The sequence below is a fragment of the Peromyscus eremicus genome, chromosome 6 (assembly GCF_949786415.1).
Source record: "Peromyscus eremicus chromosome 6, PerEre_H2_v1, whole genome shotgun sequence".
In the NCBI taxonomy this organism is placed as follows: Eukaryota; Metazoa; Chordata; class Mammalia; order Rodentia; family Cricetidae; genus Peromyscus; species Peromyscus eremicus.
In genome coordinates, this window is record NC_081421.1 from 127,795,658 (window position 1) to 127,820,146 (window position 24,489).

At 40.7% G+C, this 24,489-nt stretch overlaps 1 protein-coding gene across 1 annotated transcript in view; it reads left to right on the plus strand.

The window, feature by feature from the left end:
• Negr1 (neuronal growth regulator 1) overlaps window positions 1-24,489 on the plus strand; it is a 742,197-nt gene that overhangs the window by 425,366 nt on the left and 292,342 nt on the right. The window contains exon 3 of the mRNA XM_059266497.1: window positions 21,498-21,623. Within this exon, the coding sequence (XP_059122480.1) occupies window positions 21,498-21,623 (126 nt within the window). The remainder of the gene's footprint in view (window positions 1-21,497; window positions 21,624-24,489) is intronic.

The following is a 24,489-nucleotide window of genomic DNA, read 5'->3' on the forward strand; positions in this document are numbered from 1 at the left end:
ATTGAGAGATTTTCATTCTTGAACCCCTATTCAGAGCCATCTGGCCACCACAGTCTATCATGCACCCTCATTGTTTGACCCTTTTGGCTTTTTTTGATTTGATTTGATACCGTGATGTCTTCTGATATTTGATCCCAGTGGAAGCACACTGGAGTGCAATCTCTTTCTGATGCCATTTAAAAAATAACATTGTCTGGACCTCCAAGACTTCAATACGCAAAACACCTCATGGATCACATGAAGAGTGTCCCCTCTTTCTGCCCACCTCCTGCAGTGATGTGAGTGACCAGCCTCATGCTGAGGCTCTGTGCTGCCCTCTGCTGTGGGAACAGAGAAACACAGTCATCACTAGAAAAGTTTTTTTTGTTTGTTTTTTTTTTGTTTTTGTTGTTGTTGTTGTTTTGTGCAGTGGATAGGAAAGGACAAGAGATTGGGTATCCATCCTAGAGCGTAGAGTGTGCCATTTCTTAAAAAATTGTGTCATACATTGTATTCAAGAACCATAACTGGCTTTTACTCTCAGCATTTTTCTTTTTAGAATAGTTGGCATGGACTTACAGAGACCCAGAGTCGTCTGCACTTGGGGATTTGGTTGTAGAACCTGACACTGCACAGCTCCACAGATGTCTAGAATTGGGCAGGTGTCAGTTCTTCCAAAGTGTGCAATCTCTGTCATGCAGCTGTCTGTCACAAGCTACATGGACAACACTGGCTTTACCAGGTTCCAGCAGGGTCCACGCTGAGGCTACAACCGTGGTGACTGGAAAATGGCCTTATTGCACACATGGTGAGGAACCAGACCCCTCGGGCTGCCGGGTAGATGAAATCACAGCTACAAAGCTGTGTGTCGTGCACAATGCTTCATAATACCTAAAGACTGTGAGTGCCCCCTGCCCCCCGCCAGTTTATGTGTTCTCCTCCTGTGCTTTTGTTCACTATTTACAGTCATGTACTTGCAAGCATGTTGACTATAATACGGTAGCTGCAATGCTGCAATGTCAACTGCAGCCCCATCCACAACGTGCTGACCACATCTGATGACACTGAGAGTTCAAGTCCTGTACCTGTAGGTCTATATTGGAGAGTCACACACATCTCTGATGCTCACACATTAATGGTGTTCTCTACCTACATCTTTCAGAATTTCTTCCCATCCTGAGTTGTTGTACTGGTACTGAAGTGAGGTTTTGCTATGTGGGTACATAGTGGAATCATTGAGAGAGCTTTGGAAGTATGTGGATACAACCCCATTTGTCTGCAGCAGACATCTCCAGCGGCAATTTTAAAGACATCCCAGGTGATCTTGTCCACACTGAGACCTCCTGCTGTAGTCTTAGGCCTTGCTCGTTGGACCTCAGCAAGGACTTACCTGGGGAGGCTGCTAAGTTACAGTTGGTCTAACAAGGGCGATTGCCTCTGTTGAAGCAGCAAGGCTGTATGTCAGCAAATACTGAGAAGTGAAATTGAAATGTCACATCTGAGTCTTTGGTCTCATTTTCTGATTTAAGTTTTTTTTTGTTTTTTTGTTTTTTGTTTTTTGTTTTTTTTGTTTTTCGAGACAGGGTTTCTCTGTGTAGCTTTACGCCTTTCCTGGAACTCACTTGGTAGTCCAGGCTGGCCTCGAACTCACAGAGATCCGCCTGGCTCTGCCTCCCGAGTGCTGGGATTAAAGGCGTGCGCCACCACCGCCCGGCCCTGATTTAAGTTATTTGAAGATTTATGTTGCTTTCAACTGTATGGTTTTTTGTTTTGTTTTTTCGTCTTCTGATATCTTTCACTTGGTATGATCTAATATTGAAAGTTTTAGCAATATTATAGATTTCAAGATTATTTTTTTAAAAAATTTTAAGTGTTTTAATAGCAAAGATTTTCTTACCAGTATTTCAAGTAATTTTCCATCAAATTTTCTTGTTGTTGCATATCCTACTCACATTATTTATCTGTTGACCAATTCTTTCTTTTCCTGGTTGACTTTGCTGGTGTGTGTGTGTGTGTGTGTGTGTGTGTGTTCATGACTCTAATGTTATCAGTTTACATTCATTGTGAACACTGTCCACAAATTCTGTGTCTTCACCAAAATACTTTTTTGATATCTCGAATATGCACAAGTACATCTGTGCTTACATTAAACACAGTCCCATGCTTTATTTTGAAATTGACTTACGTTTTGTGTCATGATCTTTACTAACTTCAGTATCATGAAGCAATTCTACTTAAAAGTTTACAAATATGCTTTGATATATGGGCCTTTATGTGCAGTTTTGTTCTATGTGTAATTTGAGGTTAGAATTCACTTTTACAATTTTCCATAAGGACAACCTATTGTCTAGTGCTGTTGACTGAATCCTTTTTCCCTATTGTCTGGCATTCTACCATTGCATTCAATGTGGGAATAGGGATGTTCTGTGAGCAGTGGGTGATTTTTGTATGGATCTGTTTCATTCTAGTCTGAGTGCTTAACCTGAGGGAATCTTCTTGTTGTTGTTTCTAATTTTGAATTAAAAAACGTGTGTATGCATGTGTGTCTAAGTGGTAGTATGCGCACATAAATACAGGTGCCATGGAGGAGAGAGGTGGAGTTTCAGATCTCCTATTCCTGTGGTTACAGCTGTTGTGAGCTGCCCACTTTGGTAGTGGGAACTGAACTCAGGTTCTCTGCAAGAACAGCAAAGGCTCTTAACAGCCATCTCTCTAGCCTCAGGCCTGAGGTTTCTGTGTTAGTCTTCAGAATATTACAAAATAAATTCTTCCCTGTAGTCTTCATTTTTAGAGCAGTCTCAACTTCTCCTTATCCTTTTTTTCAAAATTAATTATTCTTGTTTGATTCTGTTAATAAATTCATTTTTATCATAATTACATCAATTGCATGGATTACTTTATGAAGAATTAACATCCTAATCTAAGTGAATACTCCTGACGTTGGTTTGAAGTTTCTATTGAAATTACATTATGCACTGAGTTGCTGGTCTGCTCTACTTCCAACCCTTAAGTTTCTGACTTGCTTTTGAGTCTTCAGTGGTTAGAGCAGTGAGTGTGGGCTTGTCTTTCTTCTAATAAAGTCTGTCCACCACCACAATCACAGGTGACAGGCATTATGAGTTTATATCTCTTTATCACACAATAAAAACTTTCTACTGTCAATCTTCAATTTCATTATGAATGACAATATTTTCTTATTTAATGCTTCCCTCTGTAGGTTGACATGATCATATGTTTATAGTTCTCCTGCAATCAATTTTTATGAAGCATTAAGGTAATAACTTGTTAAATACTCTTCTCACTCTTGACATGAGGCGTCTTATTTAGACTTGATTCTTACCTACACTGCTAGAGTCAGTTGGTGGCTTTAATCAGAAAATAACTTTTCTGCAATCTCAAATGAAATTACTTTTCATTTACAGTCTTTTTACCTATTTAATTTCACATTACATATTTTACCTCAGATGAATGAGTATGTTCCTCATTATATTTTGGGGAAGAGGCTAATAAAATAATAAATGTTGCCTTAATTTTTGAATCTTGACTCCTTTTCACATGGATTATATGGTATAGAAACTAGTTCTTTCAACATTTCTGACACATATTTCTCTCTCATAGAATATTCAGAATAAGTGCTACTTGCAGGCACCCTGCCTGCTGTACAGAAACTGACCCCTTCTGCTTTGGCTCTCTGCCCACTTCAGTATGTGGTTTCCAAGCTCACAATTCATAGGAATTAACAGGGGGAATCACAAAACACTTCTGCTCAAATCCCCTTGATTGAAACTGGGACTCAAGAAACTACAAAGAATTCTGAGAAACAAAATCTAATTGTCTAGCTGTGCACCAAAGAGAGGGAATGAGCTTGAACGTTGCGCTTCTACTGCAAAGGGAACAGACTATATTTTAAAATCTACTACAGAAGTTTTTACTTTCCCCATAACTTATTTAATACTTTTTAAAATAATAAAAAAAAGTCAGTAACAAGCAAAGAGCTTTCTTCCCAAAGGCCCTCCTGAACTGTAAGTGCCCACAGCCTGATGGTGATGGCAGATAGAACCCTCACAGCATGGTTCTGCCAGCTCCCTATGCAAAGCCTCCCTGTCAGACATAACAGATCTCACTGGCTGGGGACTCACTGTCTTCTGGTTACTGTTTTCTTCAGAACAGTAAGCAACTGACTGAAAGCAGCTGCAGTCAGTGGTCAGTGCTGTTTCTGCAAGATGCTTGCAAGGCAGACTGTCGCCCACCCCTGGAGACTTAAAATGATTCAAAGGCAAGTGAGGAGGAAAAGAGGAATGAAGACAGAAAGTGTGTGGGCTTGGTGTCTGGAGAAGCAGGACTGGAAGGCCCTGTGTGTTGCTCATCAGCTGAGGAACACAGCTCCGTGTTTATACTAACATGTCAATCTGGATTCACACACTGTAAGCTATATGAATCCTAACTTGCTTAGGTATAAACACAGGGTAAGAGATTCATGTTATAGATGAATGACAAGTGGCCAGTGGAGTTTCAAAGAACAGAAAATAATCCTCTATAAGGATATTAATGAAATGTTATTTGTGGGCCTGTGATATGGCTTAGTAGGTAAGAGTGCTTGTGTCTAACCTGCCAACCTCATTCCATCCCAGGCTCCACATGTTAAAGGAGAGAACCAACTCCTGCACATTGTCTTCTGACTTCAATACCTGTACATGCCACATTTACACAGGCACACACACCAATTAATTAACGAATTAGTTGATTAATTTATTAATTCAGTTTTAAGATGGTATTTCCATCCAAGGAATCCAGCAGGAACATCTGTGGGCCAGTTGAGTTTTAACCTCTCACAGAACTCAGTCAGTCACCCTTGATGCACGTATGATGCCTGTATCTGCACTTGTCTGTTTTAGTCGTGTTTACCTCAAGGTCCTCTGTGATTTATTCCTCTCTTTATTGCTTCCATCCTGTCTCCAAGATGTTCCCATCCTTATCTCCTTATTTCCATTCATGTTCCTTCACAATTAAGCTGCCTTGTGTACTAATGTGGCCCTTGTACCTTATGTTCTTAATCCCAGGTAGTGATCACATAACTCCCACACTCCCAAATTCATTCCATCCTTCTAAGCCGAGTCTAAGTTTTGATTCCTATTCCAAGTTTTTCCCATCACCTACTCCACCTATTCTTCTTACCCATAAAGCCTTGCTGTTCCTGCCTTCATCCCTATTTCTGATACGTTCCTATCACCTTGGACTTTCATACTTCATTTTACAGTTGTTGGCATCTTCATCCCTCTTAGCTAAGCCCAGAGCTGTTTGAGGGCAACAACATATCTTCGATTCCTTTTTATAGCCTCAATACCAGAAAGAAAGAGATGTAGCACTACAGAATGTTCTAGTTACAAAACAATTGGATAGCTATTGCATAAACAACCTTCATTAAGGTGTATCTTTTGCATATAGATAGGTAAATGCCATTAGGTTGTTGATCAATATTTAATAAGCAGTTCAACAAATGTCATGAAGTGTAGCATATGCTAATTCCCATACAGAGTCCACCGCCATCACTATGGCATCACTAACATAAAGTTGAGAGGAGGGGAATAGTGCAGAGTTTCCCATCACACATTTCTCACACATGTAGAGGACACTGAGAGCAGACAAAGTAAAATGTAATAGTGTCAGGGGTACTACCTGTGCAGGATTTTTAAAAATTTCTTTTAACCTTATTTAATTGTGTGTATGTGTTGCCTACATATGTGTATGTATACTACATCCCTGCATGCTGCCCAGGGAGGCAAGAAGAAGGCATCAGATCCCCTAGAAATGAAGGTACAGATAGTTGTGAGCCACCATGTGGGTGCTGGGAACTGAACCTGGGTCTTTTGCAAGAGCAGCCAGTGCTTGTAGCCTGTGAACTAGCTCCCCATCTCCCAACTGTTGAGTGCTTACAACTCTTGTCTTTAATATAATTTTATATATTACATATGTATTAAGTTTAATATAATTCAATCTAATGTTTAGGGATGGCTATGCTTAAAATGTGAGTCACACAATTCCTGAAAGTCCAAGAATTAGCTTCCAGATGCAGGTGTCAACTGCATTCAGTGTGCTGTTGGTGAAGAATTGCAGGGCTATGACAATGTGATGGGAATATTGCATGGGGCAGGACCAGGGGCATGTGAAGGGCTTCAGCTCTCCACTTTTGCCTCTCACTCTCTATCTATCTATCTATCTATCTATCTATCTATCTATCTATCTATCTATCTCTATCTCTCTCTCCCTCCCTCCCCCTCTCTCTCTTTCTCCCCTTCCTCACCCACCACTCAGCCACCATCTATGACTTATGTCCCTGTCTCTCATCACTTACCTCTCCCATGTCACACCTAGTCACTTCACCTCCCTGGCCCTGTAATGTGCTTGTGACATTTTATTCCAATTTCCTTCCCCTTTACACATCTAGAGAGTAAAGCAAGATCAAGGACCTAACAGTAGAAAATCTCCAAGATTACTGTTCGTGGGAGCATCTAGCAATCCCTTCCCTTCTTACATAATCTTCCATTATATCTGAAACTCCTTTGATCACAGGGAGTTCACATCCTCATAACAGTCTCTCTTTCCAGAATGCCATTTCTTATTCAGGATGCCTCATTACATCTGCCTTCGTTATGCCTACCAGGTCAGCACAGAACAAACCCGCAGGTATACACATGCCTTTATCACCCTTGAGCATTTCTTTCTGTCAATACCCCCACTTCCTTCATATGTGTCCTGCGACTCATTGTCTCTAAAGCTTTTACCATTGAGAATGGCCTCTTATTACACATCTTCTCAATATGAACTCAAACCCCTAGGGTAATCCTGTTCATCTATTTCCAACACATTCATACACTGGTTACAGTTGAATGAAGGAAAAGACCACCCACAGTTGCCCTGGAATGTCTCTAAGATCTTCCTTACCACCAAGAAACACCCACTGCTAGTGCTGCTTATATTGAAACATCAGAAATGACTCCATTTGCTCAGATGCACTCCATGTGTCCACAGCATTCCATTTAATCGCTAAGCAGTGACCCATAAAAAGGTAAATTGGGTTATTTTGGCATAGTCCTTGAAACTCTCCTGTCTTCACCTACAAACCCTAAGTTTCTGTGGTTCCTGCCTCCCCAGCTTCTCACTAGGGTGGTCGCTGTGCAGCCTGCCATTGAGCACTTATGAGACTGGGAGGTAGAGGAAAATGAACTATTGGAAAGCAATGTATTTAGGGTTCTAATGGTCCAGAAAGAAAGAAGAGCTTGCCTTCTCTGTGGAGAGTTTATCAAATAAGGAGATTGGAATATAAAAACCTCAGTGGGCTGGGGATGCTGTTATGCAGCAACATGCCCAAAGGAGTTTCCTTTTTCTTTTGAACTTCACGTTAAGTCCTTAAAAGTATCATGTGGTGGTATCTAGAGAGCCAAAATCACATGGTGCTTTTCAGCTGAGGTATGAAAATGGGTTCTGCATCTGGCACCCTGGAGAACTGAAGAAAAACTCAAACATCCCACTACCCTTGAGAGTCCTCACGCACGGTGCATTTTTTATTCAGAAGGGAAAAATTGTCAAAACCTTTTGCGCTTCAGAATGTAGTGAATAAATGGGGAGAACTACATTTTAATGTCTGCGCTGAGAACTAGATCCTCAAATAGGACCATTTACAAATGATGGCAATATTTCCCAACAACACTTGGTACTTACTGTGAACCAAGTGTGACCCTACTGAGTACTCGGGAATCAACATACTGTGTTCATCTGCTCTCTGCAGACAGGCAGTAAGAGAAGAAGCCTATTCTTTTTTGAAAGGGATATAATTCTGTAGTAGTATAATATAAAAAGAAGTAAGTTTAAGTGTGGCAGGTCATAGGATATATTAGGGGTCACAAGTTTTCTGACATTTCCCAGCAGTTAGGTGTCTCTCTCTTTACCTGATGTGCACTTCTGTATTTAGATGGTTTCAGTATCTTATTCCAAAGTGGCCCTGTGTGTCTCTACCATAACTGTACCTCCATCTATATATGGTCTGAATGAATTTTCATTAAGAGGGGCATAGCTCACTTGCCTTGTTCTCACAAAGCTTGGTATAATTATATTTTAATCTGTTTCTGTGTTTGTTTCCTCCCACAGTCTGTATCCTGCCAGAAAACAGCAACTTTGTGTTATTAAATTTGAAATCACTAACATCTAGTGCAGTCCCCAGTGCATACCAAGGGACAAATGAAAATTTTCAAACCAAATGAATGTGTTACAAGTCTGGAGGAGAGAGCCCTTTCGAGGTTACATTTCTTTTTTTCTTTTTCTTTCTTTTTTTTTTTTTTTTGGTTTTTTCGAGACAGGGTTTCTCTGTGTAGCTTTGCGCCTTTCCTGGAACTCACTTGGTAGCCCAGGCTGGCCTCGAACTCACAGAGATCCACCTGGCTCTGCCTCCCGAGTGCTGGGATTAAAGGCGTGCGCCACCACCGCCCGGCTCGAGGTTACATTTCTTAGGACTAATGTATTTCCTATACTATGCTTCATTTATCAGACAGAAGCACAAAGACCAACTCCAGTCTGTGTTCAACTGTGTCACTAATAAATACATACACATGTGTCCACAGAACTACAGATATGTTAAGCATGTATTTATGTGTACATATTTATTTCATTAATTATATAGGCATATGTATGTAGTTGAATTATATTCCAGTCAAAATACTAAAGTAAAGTCACCAAATTTCAATATTTCTGGGCAGATCCTTGACTTCATTGAACCAGGACTTACAGTGTTTGCATTTTATGACCAATGAAAATGCTCTTAGGAGAGTCTGAGACACAAGACTATCTGTGTCACACTGTCTCACACAAGGAAACCAAGGAGTCAAACACAGGAACTCCTATTTAAGGCTAAGGAAATCATTAGTCCCTGAAGCTTTCAGCTGTGTGACTCATCTTTAAATGTGAGTCCCAGAAGCTGGCCCCAGTATAAAACAATTTCTGTCAGGAGACTGACTTTTCCCCAATGAATAATTTAAAACTCAACTTTTTTTTCATGTGAACTGTCTTATATCTTGGCAGAGGCATAGTATTTCAATAATTTATATAATTTTGAATATAATACAGTTAATGCCAGAAAAGCAATTTCTTTGATATTGAATTATAAGAGAATGCACTTAGGCCACTGTGGCTAATGACCTCGGGGCCAGTAGCATGGAAAATTACCTTTTAACCCAGTTTCATAGAGAACCTGTGCACATATCCACCAGCACTGCCATCTGCTTGATATAGTCGCTTGATAACACTTGGTTGTAACATAAGAAAAAAATACAACTCATTATCTTTGTGAAAAGGAGATAAGAAAGATCATTAAGATGGTATAGGAATACTTATTTTTAGAAGCAGAAAATTAACTGGAATCATGACTTTATCACTCATATTTCTGAATAGACTCCATTCTCATAACACTTCCTTAGGCGACACTCCAGTCACTCTTGAGATCTAATCACACACTCTGTGACAGGTGAGCCACACACTAGTGTGTAGTACGGTAATGCATTGCTTTTGTAAGAAGCCAAGCAATGTGATTGGAAGTGGGTCCTTGGGTCTTCCAGAGTACATGTTGAACTCTTCCACCAGTTTAAGTGAGATAGGAAGACTATGACTTCCCAGCTGCATCTAGACCATACAAGGCACACAGTGAAGACTCTCTACATATAAGTCTACAGGTGCTGCTTATTCTCAGAGACTGGAAAGATTCTGCGTTAGGGAATGTTCTAGGGTGTGAAGGCTGAGGGTCTTCTGTTAGAGCAAGGTTCTTCTAGTACCCTTGTAGGTGCAGTTTGAGTTGATGACAGGCCAATACCACAGATGCTGTGATGGAGTTTTTATGGCACAAAGTTTAAAGTCTGAAGAGCACTGAGGTTCTAGTTTGATTTCTATTGCTGTGACTGAGCAAAAGCAATTTAAGAGGAAAGGGTTTATTATTTATTATTTATTATTGTCTGGCACTTCCATGTCACAACCCACTACCAAGGAAAGCCAGGGAAGAAACTTAAGCAGGAGCTTAAAGGAAGCAGAATTCGAGGAGCAACACTATTTTCTGACTCTCTCTCCAGCTTACAACAGGATCATGCTTAGCCAGCTTTCTTATGTAGTCTAGGACTAGCTGCCTAAGGATGGTACCACCCAAAGTGGACTGGGTCCTCCTACTTCAAAGACAGGTCTGTAGGCCAATCTGATGGAGTGAATTCTTTTTTTTTTTTAATTAACATTTTTTCCCTTATTTTACACACTGACCATAGTTTCTCCTCCCTCCTCTCCTCTCATTTCCTCTCACCTACTCTCTTCTACCCCCCTCCCCATCTACCCCCTCCTCCATCTCCATTCAGAAAGAGGCAGGCCTCCCATGGGCTTGAACATAGCATGGCACATCAAGTTGAGGTAGAACTGAGCTCCTCCCCCTGTATAAAGGCTGGACAAGATAATCCAGCATGGACCTAGTTAGATTTCCATCTTCAGATGGATATTATCAGTAGTGGGTATTCTGTGGAGCAACACTCTTCCCTGGGGAACTATAGCTTAGTCTGAAGATGAACTCTGCATGACCAACTTCTGTATATCTACTCCACTAAAAATATTTTTATTCCTAATACTAGTGATCAGTTTTGACCAAGCTGCCTTTGAGTACCCATTTCTGGGGTCTCTTCTCCATTGTCCATATTTATTGATAACACTTTTCTGTGGTGGTTTCATAAGCCATGAAGTCAAGCAGCATAAACCTTTCAACTTTTGTTACTCTGAAAATCATGCTAAAAATGAGTAAGGACAAACTGTGACCATTTACCTTGCAAGCAAAACTATACTCTGAGATATTTGGACCCGCCATCTAAAGTCTCACCAGGATGAGTTGCCTAATTAGGACTCCTAAAAACTGTAAAGCATCTCAGTCTATATTCCTGATGTCTCAGAATCTCATCATGTAGCTTTCACATGTGGCATCTCCATGTGCTGTCTCTAACAGGGTGGCTCCAGGGTGGTCAGACTAACGAAACAGTCTCCTAAGCCTCCAGGAATGAGTGTTCCTGGAGAACAGGGCAAGAGACAAATGCCATTACTGTATAACCCAGTTTGGAAGTCATTTGGCTTCCGATTCTCCTGTTGGAATCATTAGTGGCAAACCAAAGTCAAAGCATGCAGTGTGGAAGAGGGATGGAGCCTATCCTAAGGAGAGGGGTGTTAGGAACCCATGGCCTGTGAGTGGGTAGGAGTGGCATCTTGGGTGCTGAGAACTCTGTTCTGTGACACATGCCACACCAGCTACCAGCCCTTCACCCTTGCTGCAGGCATCCTCTGCCAGGCGCTTGGCCAACAATAAAAAAAAAAAAAAATATCTTCAATTTCCACCCAACCCCACTCCAGCTCACTTTCAAAACTACACAGTCTGAGGAGACATTGTTTATTGCCACCCAAAGCTTCATCCCCAGCGAGCCTTTAGGATTACATGGAAATATTGAGGATCTATGTAAAGCTGCATGCCTAAAAGTACCTAGGTAAGATACATTAAGCTACTAATAATGATTACCCCTAATGGTGGTATGATATTGAGTCACATGACAGTGCAACAGTACTTTGTTTTAACCACCAAAGTCCATTTCAGATGCTACAATCTATGATATTTTCCTTCTTATTCTTTACATGTTTTTCACCCATTAATTTCAGTAAATGGGTATCATCTTCATAATTAGGATAATAAATATTATTTACAAAGAACAAAGGCATGAGTGTACTTCAAAGAAGACATTATTTTTCTAATGGTGCTGAAATGGCACATTTACTTTGCAAGCACAAGAACACCACAGCAGCTTTTAGACACAAAATCTGATAAAAAAAAAAATATAAAAATAAAACAGCTACAGAGCCCTGGGCCTGTGAGGACTGCTCACATTGAACCCAGTGAAGTGGAGTGGGCATTCTTCATGAAATCAAGGCAGGTGGTACATAAGTACTCCACAGCTCCAAGGGTGCATTCGGACCGTGGGGTTTTAAAAAGCCTGGAGCAAGTTCTCTCCTATGGGAAATGTTTGCAAATCAGGCTTCTGGGTTCTAGTTTGACATAGATGTGCTGTTTTCTCTGGTTTGGGAAAATGGTTCACTCCAAACACCAAGGAGGAGGCAATAAGTCTTTTCAGCTTATGCAAAGGGCACTCCCATGGCTCTGCTCCAAAGCTGGTCAGCAGGTTTATGGGAAGAATAACCATACTAAAAACAGGCACCTTCATTCCTTGATCTAAATTTCTGGAAAGGGACACAGTGTAGCTACCCACTAGTGGGTTTTTCTAAAGTTCTTAAAATACTTTGCCAAATGGTTTCCAGGAAAACACTCATTATCAATTCTTAATGAAATGTTACCATCTCAGCAGGTGTGGAGACACAGGGTTGGTTCCTGGACAGCCTCGGTGGCAGCCTACACCCACAGGCTGTTCCCTGAGCCTGTGACACCAGTTTTGCCCAGCGTGCCTCGACCTCCCTACTGATGCTGCTGCTGTAATTCCAGTCCTGCATTTATGTCTGAACCTCCAAGACTAAAGCTGACACCAACTGGAGGTGCACCAGGGGTCTGAACTCCAGTGTGCAAACATTCCCTGCTGGAGCCAGCAACTATTGATCCCAAAGCCCAAATGAAACAAAAATAACAATCCCATACCCACCCAAATATGAAAACTCTAATGCAGTAATGTTGCATTTTACTTCCTCAGTGTTTTAAAGCAAGTAAGAAATCTGCCTCCCAACAAAAATATGAAAACTGTTAGTTCACTGCTTTGGATCTTCTCTAAGGCCAAAGGACTATTTAAATTCTTTGATCACATTTAGTTTTCATGTATACTCAGCCTTCTCTTAAGCCTGTTTGTTTCCATTTATCATTGAAACGCTATAACTCAAGAACATTTTCAATGAGGAAATATGCCTTAAATTTAAAAGATTCCTCGTGTTCTTATCCCCGAGTTTCTCCGCCCCCATGTTAAACTGACAAGAGATAAGGGTAAGAAAGGAAGAGGAAGTGACGTCCCTGTTGAGTTTACCCAGCACTCCACGCTACATGGGGGCCCCCTCCCCCAGCCCCACTCACGCTTCCTATAATGCTAAATGTCGTACTGCTTCGGAGAACCTGTTCCGGGCTTCTCAGGAGGAAAGGACCTAATAGGAAAAGCTGCAGTGTCTCCAGTGTGGCTGCCCTTCTTCATGCCCCTTGCTGATCTTACCATTTAATAACAAATTGCAAGCACCTAAGCACCCTCCCGTCTAGACCATGGACACGGGGCACAGTGGCAGGAATCAGAGAGTCTCTGACCAGAGGACAGATTTTAAGGAGGAGTCACAGGATTGTATCAAATACTCATTACCTAGACCACATACCCACTGTTCTAAGAGCTCTCTGTCTGCCCCTCCTCCCACCCAGGAGGAAAAGCTCATTAGATTGTACCTCTCCATTACCTGGATACAAGAAAATACAGTTTTATTCATCACATCCTACTTACATTTCTTCTGTTTCAAAAATGTGGTCAAATCAGCACCCTTGCCTAATCTCACCTTCAGAAAAAACAAATTTGTAATTTTATAGTCCCAAAACATTGTGTAGACACCTCTTTGTAAGTGCTGTGAGTCTATATTATAATTAGTAATGTTATGAATCTCTAACTCTACAGAGATGGACCTTTTGAGACTACCTTTCTGATGCAGCAGGGACTTGGGAAATATCCAATGAGTGAGTGTATGGGTGGCCATCTGGGTGCTAACAGGTGATTGCTATGTTGTCCTGTTTAATAGCTGAAGAACACAATAGATTGAGAAATAACTAAGCATAGCTTTTAAATGAGGAAAAATACTAAAGTTTGCAACATGATTCAAAGTTGGAGTCAGAAGAGGAAGATGTATTTCTCTCAAAAATGTTCTTTACCCCCTAAGTTGTTCTGGCATATTCCATCAGTAGGCAATTCATGAATCTGGCAAGCTTACATCTATAACTTATGCTGTGGTATTTTTTTCTTCTTTTCACTATCTTTGAGTGATGGGATGAGGAGAGAAGCCACACACATCTCTGAAATGCCATAAACTATAAAGTCAGTTACAGTCTGTCAGCTGGGAGAGTGGTCTTGCTGCTCAGATGTGGGCCACGGAACCATCAAGCACCTACAAGCACATTTAGAAAAAAAATCATGAAGCAATTTCTTCTCTCAGTTTGGGAACAGCACCTTTCCAGAAGGCTGACTGTGAAGCAGAGATGGGCTTGTACCGACTGGGGACTGGCCAAGATGGGAAGGGAGGTGCCAGCTCTATGGCAGGAGGAATGTTCTTTTGATACTGTCAGCTATTGCCAGATCAAGAGCAAAGAAAAATCCAATTCTCCCAAGATAGGTTCTGTCTAACTTGTTGACTCAAGTGATTTGGAAAGGCTTCAGAAACACAGTTTCTGAACTAACAGTTTCTACACTGTGCAGGGAATAAACAATGAAAGTGATAGGTGTGTTCTTGTGTGGGAGTATGTGTGTGCTGTACACTGTGTGTACATGTTGGGGTACAGGTCAATGTCAGGTCTTCCTCTGTCACTCACCAACATTTTTGTGAGTTTGGCTGGTTATGTTTTTGAGACTTGGACCTGGATCTTATTGATTCAGTACGCTGACTGGACAGAAAGCCCCTGGGGATCCTTCAGTATCTGCCCCAGCTCTGAGAATCGAAGCCCCTTTTATATGAGTGCTGAAGATCCAAACTTTTATCCTCATGTTCACACAGCTAACACTTTACCCATGCAACCATCTCCCCAGCCCAAAGCCAATTCTTTAATCTACCTTTGCACATCTTCAAAAATAAAACCAAATAAACAAGAATCACTGTAGCTAGCACACATAACACTACCTAAAATACAACATCCCATTCAGATACAGTAAATGTGTATGATTATTGTCCAGCTCCATCTCAGAGTTTGAGAAAGATATGACAGGCATTGATCAGGAGAAACCAGGTGAATAGATGAGTTGAAGAGAAACCCTGTGCTCAGACCATCCACAAGATGAGAAATGATATTGGCATCTTCACCATGTTCTCAAAATTATAACGTGTTCTTCTCATGGTGGCTAGAGGTTTCTGCTGTGGAATAATTCTGCTGTACATTGTAAATATGTCTTGCTTTCTTTGTTAATAAAAAGCTAATTGGCCAATAGCTGGGCACAAAGAGATTGTGTGAGGCAGCCTGAGACAGAGAGAATGTTGGGGTGAAGAGCAGCAGAGTCAGAGGAGTCAACAGGGGCCACAGAGGGAGCAAGACATGCTGGAGGACAGGTAAAGCCATGAGTCACGTGGTAGAAAGTAGATTAATGGAAATAGGTTAATTTAAGTTGTAAGAGCTAGTTAGTAATAAGCCTGAGCTATCAGCCAATCATTTATAATTAATAATCAGTCTCTGTGTCCATTGTCTGGGAGCTTCTGGCAGAAAGAAACTTCTGCCAGCAGTTTCATGGGGAATGTTCACAGAAACGTTGAAGAAACATTAGCTTACTATACACGTGAACACTACAGATATTCATCTCACTGATGCCAGGGCTTTTCCAGTTCCAGATGAATAAAGAGGGTTTTACTCTAGGCCTCGACTTCTGCTCTACAAAATGAAGATAAAAATAAAATAAAATAATATAAATGAACACCAGTGGCACCAACAGAGAGCAAAGAGTCACTCGTAAGTGGCAGAAATTTATTTCTTCCTGTTCTGGGGGTTCAGAAGGCCAAAGATGCTGACACACATGGTAGAAAGGGCCCCTTCCTCATGTGTCACATCTCCTTAGAGGACAAGGGTGTACCTAGTACACAGGGGTCTGTTTTATACTGGTCCTCATCACCTTCACGACCACATTATTCCTGAAGTGCCTCCTATCCCCATCAGCTTTGGAGTTATGACTTCACTGTGCGGATCTGAGAAAGGGGAAAACATGTAGTCAGGAGCACACACTCAGGAAAGTCTATTATGTCAAGGACTCAAAAAGTCCTCTCAGGAATTTATGTCACTGTTCATGTGACAAGTTCTGAGGGTAGAAGACATAAAGCTGGAGAAAATGAAATCAATTATGGTGTAAAGAGACAGAATCACTTTGTAATTTTTATTTCTTATTTCTTCTGGTGAGCAAGTTAGGAAGAGAGAGCTAGTGTTTTTGGCAGTCCCAACAGGGGCATTGGGACCCTGATATTGAGGATTTTGGAAAAGAGCCTGTACTCTCAGAGAATTAGCATATGAAGTGTGTTTGTGAAACACTGCCCTGATTTTATATGGTAATAGTAGGAGGCACAGTTTTGATGGTGGGGATATGGTGGTTGCTGTGAACACTGGACAGTGTCCCAGGATAATCTGTAGTTACTAGACTTAGGAAGCCATCATCCTTTAATGAAGTGATGTGAAGAGCTGTGACCTCACAGCACGAGATTGATGGAGCATTGACTTGGCTCTAGGTACCCAGCACCATGAAGCAGAGCCCAGAAGTCCCCATGACATACCGGCAGTCAAAATCTCCATCTCATGTGCTCAGTAAGAGTTCTCAGCATCATGTGTGATTCAGCTTCATCTGCAATGTAACCGGGCCTCAGAACAAAACATTTAATTTGTCCCTTCTAGAAAATGTCTGCATGGGCTTGTAATGTCTTCTGCAAACACTCTGCTGATGCACAGATGAGTCGCCCTCGTCGGGGTTTTCCACTCCTTAGTTATCTTTTTGGAATTCATAGAAAGAGTTCACATTAAATCCATGAAGGTTGATCATTACAAAAACAAGGAAAGCTTACTCATGTATCAGCAAACATGAGTTGGTAGTATAGCGAGGTTACAAAGTGCATATTGAACATGTGAAATGAAGTACCTGGGTCCCATCAGGAAGGCCCAAGCCCATGTTTATATAACCACCCTAATTAAACTCAACTAGTCATAACAAGGACACAGAAGTAGGAATAGACTAGCTGGGAAGGGGTTCAGGATTGTGAGAGGCATAAGAGGGACACTGAGGATGAATACCATGCATCATGTACACTGTCACAAATAAAACGAGGGTCCTGTATCAAATCCCCAAGAAAAAGAAAATATGAAAAATATGTATATAACATGAAAAAACCTATTCACAAATTCAATACAAACAGTGGGACAATGCCCAAAAGTGTGACACATGTGACCTCCCAGTTTGGATATGCAGGCTGGAAATCTCTTCAGTGCCAAATGTCCTGCTAGGGACATTGACAGATGGCTCAGATGGCCCAGGTGGCAGCAAGTCAGACTGACTCATTTTTTGGTAAAGTGAAACCTACAAGAGGAAATAAATTACCTTTAGAGAATCTAAATCCAGAGACACATCTAAGCATGACTCATCTCCTGTCTGGGGGCCAATGAATGTTTGAAGAAAGGGTGCAAATGAACAACTGGGTTTCAGGACCACAAACGACATGGAGACAAAGCAGGTTATGTTAATGTAAATGGATGTGAGTTTAAAAGTAGCTAACCTTGGGCCTGAGGGATGTATAAGATGCTTGCCTCAGCCTGATGACCTGAGTCATTAAATGGAGGAGGAAGAGGATAGACTTCCACAAGTTGCTCTCTGATCTCCACATTGCTCAGGAATGGGTGTGCACCCCACACACTTCTTGAACACCATGGTTCACATTTAGAAGAATACGTTTTGCACAGAATAAATTATTTCTGTGCTCCAGGTCACAAATACAGAAACAATGTACATAGCAATCAAAGATACTTCTTAAAACCTATAGCTATTTAGCTAATGCTTTAAAAATCATTAATTGACTAAGTGCATCAATAGGAAAGCACCTGAGGGAGTATAAACTAGGTACATAGAGAATGGGAACACATACTGTAAAATTCCCAGAGAATTTTTAAGCAAATAAGAACCAAAAAATCAAAATTAAATAAAATTCTGATAAAAAAGAACACATATACAGAATATTAAGCATTTTCTTTTATTTATTTTTTTCTGTGTCACTATGTGAACACTTAGAATACTGAGTTCACTATGAGCCACACAAATACTCCGAATGGTCGAGATTCCTCCCACATGAGGCCTTCATTACAGAGACACACAGCTGCTAGAGGAATCAGCTCTGGCTGACTTCAGAGGGTTGTGATCTCCTACCCTGTTCCAGCCATGGTAGAGTCTTAACAACTTTCCCTCCCCCCACCCCCTTAACTGGTGCACCTTGGGAAGCTCCTGGGCTCTGTGCACTCAGCTTAAAAGACCGCTCTGACTTTCACCCATTTGACCCGTTCTCCATATCCCCCTTAGCTGTCTGGCACTGGGTCAGGACGTTCTCCTCCCTTAGAGGATGAGCATGAGCTACACAAATGGTTATGCAATGGGCTTTATATAAACCAGCTTTGGCAAAGATGTGGAAGGTGATCTGGGAAGCATCTCTTTTAGTTACTTTCCTACCTGCTCACTCTCCTTTAAATATCTTAGGGGTGAGGATTATCATTTTAACTTCCTGTATTTTCTGGAGGTCAAGAATGATTCTTTCTACCATATTTGGTGGAAACTGGAAGCCTTGAAAGCTGAATGTGCAGTGATTTTGAATATTCAGCAATAATGCTTACATGTTTTCACCTCCACAAGCAACCGCACAGAAGGGGGTCACCTACGTTTCTACAAGGCACCTACTGCTGGCATTTGACACATCCTGGGAAAGAACTCAGCCAGAGAATTTTTTCTTATTAGTACCCTCCTTCCAGATATTTCTTCTCTGTAGTATATACCAGGAGGTGATTACTATCTCTGAAATGACAGGTGACACCTTGGAATTCACACCTCCTCTCACAACTGACATCTAGGTGTGAAATGTTGAGTTAAACTATATGGCTAAGAGACTGGGTTGCTTCACATTTAGTCAAACACTAATGCTTAATATGAACTCAGTGTCCTGCTGCACCAGTGGTGCAGGTGGATATAGGCTCAGATGGGATTGACAAAAGGGGGACACTGTAGAGGACAGGCGTCCATGATTTTCACAGGATGGCAGTATTTTTATTAAATATACATACTCTTGCCCACCTTTGAGTCAGTTAATACATCTGACTTTCTGAAGGAAATTATCCATAGTTGACTAAAACTCTGTGTAAATACTATCTAGCATTTTTCTGTAGTGGACATTGGCATTTTATGCCTGTATGTAGGTATGTATATGTATACATATGTACAAGTGTCTCACAGTTTAGCGGACTTATGCCTAAATCTCTTATGCCTAAATCTAATATCTTACATATTATATATAGTGTATATGTTTTATATGTGTGTGCTTGTTTGTATATGTACATGTTTGTGTGTATTCTTGTGCGTGTGTGTGTGTGTGTGTGTGTGTGTGTGTGTGTGTGTGTGTGAGAGAGAGAGAGAGAGAGAGAGAGAGAGAGAGAGAGAGAGAGAGAGAGAGAGAGGGAGAGAGAGAGAGAAGGCCAGCAGTTCATGCCCTGTGCCCTCCTCCCTCCCTCTCCAACTTGGATGTCTCAAAGTAACTGCAGCTCACAATTCTGCTGCAGTGGCCAGAAAATCCCAGAGAGCCCCATGTCTCCTGTGGTATTAGAGACATGCACCACCATGCCTGGCATTTCACATGGGTGCTAGAGATGCAGACTCAGCTCCTCCTGTTTATACAGCAAGCTCTTTGGAGCTGAGCCATCTCTAGACCCCCAAATGATATTTTTCTGGAGTTGTAACTTCGTTTTTAGTAACTCTTCTGTTCCCAAAGTCTCTATATCTTCCATCCTGAATGTTAAGTTTTCTATTTCTGTTTATTTCAGTTAAACCAAAAAGAAAATTCAGTTTAGAACTGTTATTGTTGTTGTTGTTTGCTGGAGAAGAGCTAAGTAAAGAGCTTGATGATAATGTATTTAAAGTGTGTCATTTGGAGACACTCATGTGGTACTCAGCAGCCATGTTCTTCCTCAGTCACATGAACCAATGCCTATGGTTACAAATATATCAACTTGATTTTCTTGTGGTACAGCTTTGGTTCTATGAAAAATATTCAAAGATAATATAAAAATAGATAACTTATTCTAAAATTACAGTGTTTAGCTACAGGACTTTAAAGTAGCTATTGAAAAATACAGACCTGAATGGAATAATTCAAATGACCCTTCAGGAAAGGTCAGTTTTCTAATCCATCAAGGTGACTAATTCTCTCCTACTTAAATTTCACTGGCATCATCAAAATATTGCAATTATTTAAAGTCAAGCATAAATTAAGCTGCCACATGCCAGCTGTGTACATTATTAAAGTGATGACGTCATGGTCACAGTGAAAATAGCATTGTCTAAGTTGTGAGGACATTGTCAGAGTGATGACATTATTGTCAGTGTGATGTTATCATTGTCAGAGTGATGACATCATTGTCAAAGTGATAACATCACTGCCAGGATGATGATGCTTGAGAACGCTTCTGAAGCTAAACCCCAGTGTCACACATGTGTACCACATCGGTCAATTAGAACAAGAATACTGATGCCAGGTTCCTTTCTTACCTCTGAGCCTGTGCTGGCTCACATATTCCCACTGTGGCCATGGAGTATCCATCCAGTTTTTGTCCCTGCATCTCAGTGAAGACTCTGAGGCTAAGACAGTTCAAAGTGCTTGTTCCACAAGACTGGCCACCAGCAGAGACCACAGACCCATGCTGTGGAGGATTAAATCAGACCAACTGGCTTGTCAGAATAGGACAATTTAATCCTAGAATATTTTTTTAGTTAGAGTTTTTTTTTCATCCAACATTTAACAAATTATATTTCAGAATAAAAGTCTGGGATAAAGGTTTCTCATGCCTAAGGCATCATCAGAAAGCTCCCTGTATGTTTCCCCTTCACCCTCGTAAAGCCACCACATACAGGAGCATGACAGGCAGGCAAGCCCTGCCTTGATCTACTCCAGGGAGCTCTTCTTATTATTACAACAGGAGTTCTTACTAAACTACCTCTGCTCCTAGAACACAGACTATAAGAATGTCCAGCCCCATTATCTTCGGTATAAAGCAGAAACTGCACGTTCCTTGGTGACCCTAAAACTACCCTCCATTTTACCCCTACACTGTTTTGTGCAGAAGTTAGCAAGCAGGCACAGTGGGTGTGCTAGTAACCATTTTCAAGGCAGAGCCCTCATTACAGTAATGATTCTAGGTATAATGGGAGCTAGGTCCATGTTCTAAACCACTCAGCACAAGCCACTCATAGTACAAATTTATTTGATACTAAAACTTTATTATTAAATATTGTATTCATATTGAAGCGCTTCATATCAAATGATTGGAGAAAATAAATATAACCAATGTACCAAATATTTATCAGAGGTCTGAGTTTCTGCAGAGTTCTCCACGAGGCAAGACCAGAGGACTGAAGAATGGTTATCAGCAACCTGTCAATGGATGTCATGGAGTTACTCTAGGGTATTTCAACAATGTCTTAGAGACACTGAGTCTCATCACTGTATATTTGCCTTTTCAGTTCCTCCGAAAATATATGACATCTCAAATGACATGACCATCAATGAAGGAACCAATGTCACCCTCACTTGTTTGGCCACTGGGAAGCCAGAGCCTGCCATTTCCTGGAGGCACATCTCCCCATCAGGTGAGTGCTGACCTGCAGCATTGCTGGCTCAGAGAGCGAGTGAAGTCCTTTCATTTCTCTCCTCTTTCATGAGATTATGACTACAGACAGCATGGCTCAAGACAACTGAAGGAATAAACGGCCCAAGCCATCAGTAATAAGGCCTCTTGATTCCTAGACAAGGTTGTTTACATTTTAATATTCTGAGTAATCACAAATCAATAGAAAAGCCTCAAATGGAATTATTACTACAGGAAAAAAATCTGTTCATTTAAATGTGTGAGGGACTTATTCAGCAACATTCACATGTTGATAACCAGTATGCACTGCTGAGGTAATCAGGAGAGAATGGAATTATACAGATTGTGAGTTGCTAGGTCTGATTTCAAGCTGCTGTGCAGAATCAAAGATTTGGGGGTTAGAATTAAATTTACTTGATGAAGGGATCTACAAGTCCTAACGTGAAAGGGACTTTTACACAGAGATCACACACATGAAGTCTGTGACATGTTGCTGGGTACTCATGGCTTCTACCACAGTGTGCACATCTTCCAGAAGACTTGAAGTCAATTTTAGCAAGTTAGTGACAATCATCATGCAAATAGGCCAGAGTCTGCATCCACAAGGCCAAAGCTTGTACACAGTTTGCAAGTAACAGGAGAAGCCCGAGGCATGCAAGCCCTTGGCCTGGCTCTAGCTTTTCTGAAAAACTCTGTTTTGAGGGAGTGATAAAGACAGTGATGGAGCAGGGCACTAAAAGTCCACCTCTGAACTCAGTGTGCACACAGGTGCATGCACCTGCACACATTCCTGTGCATACAGCCCCACCCCAAATAAATACATCAAAATAAAGAAGTAAAAGTTTTCACCCTGTAGCTTTGAGCGTTTCTTGAAAGTGAAGGTGTTATTTCATTGTCTAGGATCGCACCACTTTCTCAGATTAATGCAATTTTATTTCAGTTGTTTTTCTTTTATTTTTGGAAGAAAAAACTTCAACAAAGCTGGAGCGAGCAATGAAACTGCTGTTAATAAAATCAGAAGGGAACATTTTATGTAGGCATAGAAAGAGCACACTTGGAACATCTACTTCATCTGCTAATGCTTTATTTAATACTGTTCATCCTTAAGTGTCTTCCAGTTGCCTCATTTATGCAGTGGGTCTAATGAAAATCACCCACACTGTGTGCTAAGTATTGCTATTAATGGAAGAGAAAATCAATATACCAGCATTACACACTTATGCAGTGTGCATCATGCCCCTGTAACAGTTCTGAAGTTCGAGTGTATTGTTGACTGACAACACCTCACTTGACAGAAACCACAAATCTGATATGTGAACGTCAAACTCATGGCAGACTCTCTATAAGCCAGAAGTGGCACAAACTGAGACCAGGCATCTGATGCACAGGTTTCTGGGCTGAAATGCTTATTCTTGGAATCATCCAGTCCCTGCCTGGCTTTCTGCTATCCTCAGGTGTTTCCTACTTTCCAAAACTGTGTAACAATGATCCCTAGTTATTTTTTAGATTGACAGAGTCATGTGTATATATAAGATATGTGATAGCTTGAAGTCTATACACTCTAACACAGTTAGGACTAGCTAGCTAATAAGTGTGTTGCCAATGTTTTCATCATGAGAACCTCAGCATCTGTTCTCTTTGAATTTTCTAAGAGTAGAATGTAACAGTACCAGGGCTGGAGAGATGGCTCATCAGTTAAGAGCACTGACTGATCTTCCAAAGGACCTGGGTTCAAATCCCAGCACTCACATGGCAGCTAACAACTCTCTGTAAATTCAAGATCTGACACTCTCACACAGTCTTACCTGCAGGCAAAACACCAATGCACATCAAATAAAAAAGTAAATAAATTTTAAAAAAGAAAGAATGATTCAAAGAAAGGTGTGAGAGCATTAATATGTTACACGGTATGCAGCAGATGTCTTGTGTTTACACCTCCCATCTCACAGTAACCAGCATTCTTTTCCCAGCTTAGCATCTCAGGTATGATGGGACTTGAATGAAATAATAGATGTAAATGTACCTTGAGAATTATAAGGTAATATTTAAATGTACAAATGATTCTTAATCATCTCTCTAGGGATTAAATCTGATGGCATTATGAGTTTTGTAAGAATGAAGCACACAATTTCTATCTACATATAATTTTAGATTAATATTTTGGAGCTAACGCTCCCATTTTACTGTGCTTGCTTGCCGTGCACATTTGCCTTTTCATATATTCTTGGATATATTTTAGTTTAATTAAATAACAAGAATGCCAGTTACTGAAGTTATTAGAATAAAGATTACAGATAGCATCACAAACTGAAGGAAGACAGATTGGGTTTATAAATTAAATGGCACAGATTCATTTTTCCGATCCTGGCATACCAAGAAAATGAGTAAAATTAGCATAAACATTAATAATTATCTATGAATAGCTGGACTCTGAGAATATTTTCATAAATTTCAAATTATAATGTGTTAAGAGTCTACATTCCAGTGCTGCTTCATGAAGCATGCCTGATAATTCTATTAACTTATATATTTATACTTGAAAGCAAAATTATGAATTTCACTTATCTGCTTACTTTTTACCTAAGAAACATCAGTGTCCTGCATTATCTGCTGTTCCCCTTTGCTATGTCATGGAAGAATATATACCTAAAAATAGAGGTCAGCACATGAACAGGGTTAATGCTCTCAGTAGAAGCCCTGGCTGGGTTCTGTACCCATGCAACATAATTTGTTTCATTTTGTTTTGTTTACCAGTTTCTTTAATAATTCTTAGTGCCTCATCCATGATTGATTGAGCGGTTCCTAGCAGGTCTCAGATGGTGGCTTACTCTAGATCTTCCCTAATTTATAGACATGTAAAGCCCTGA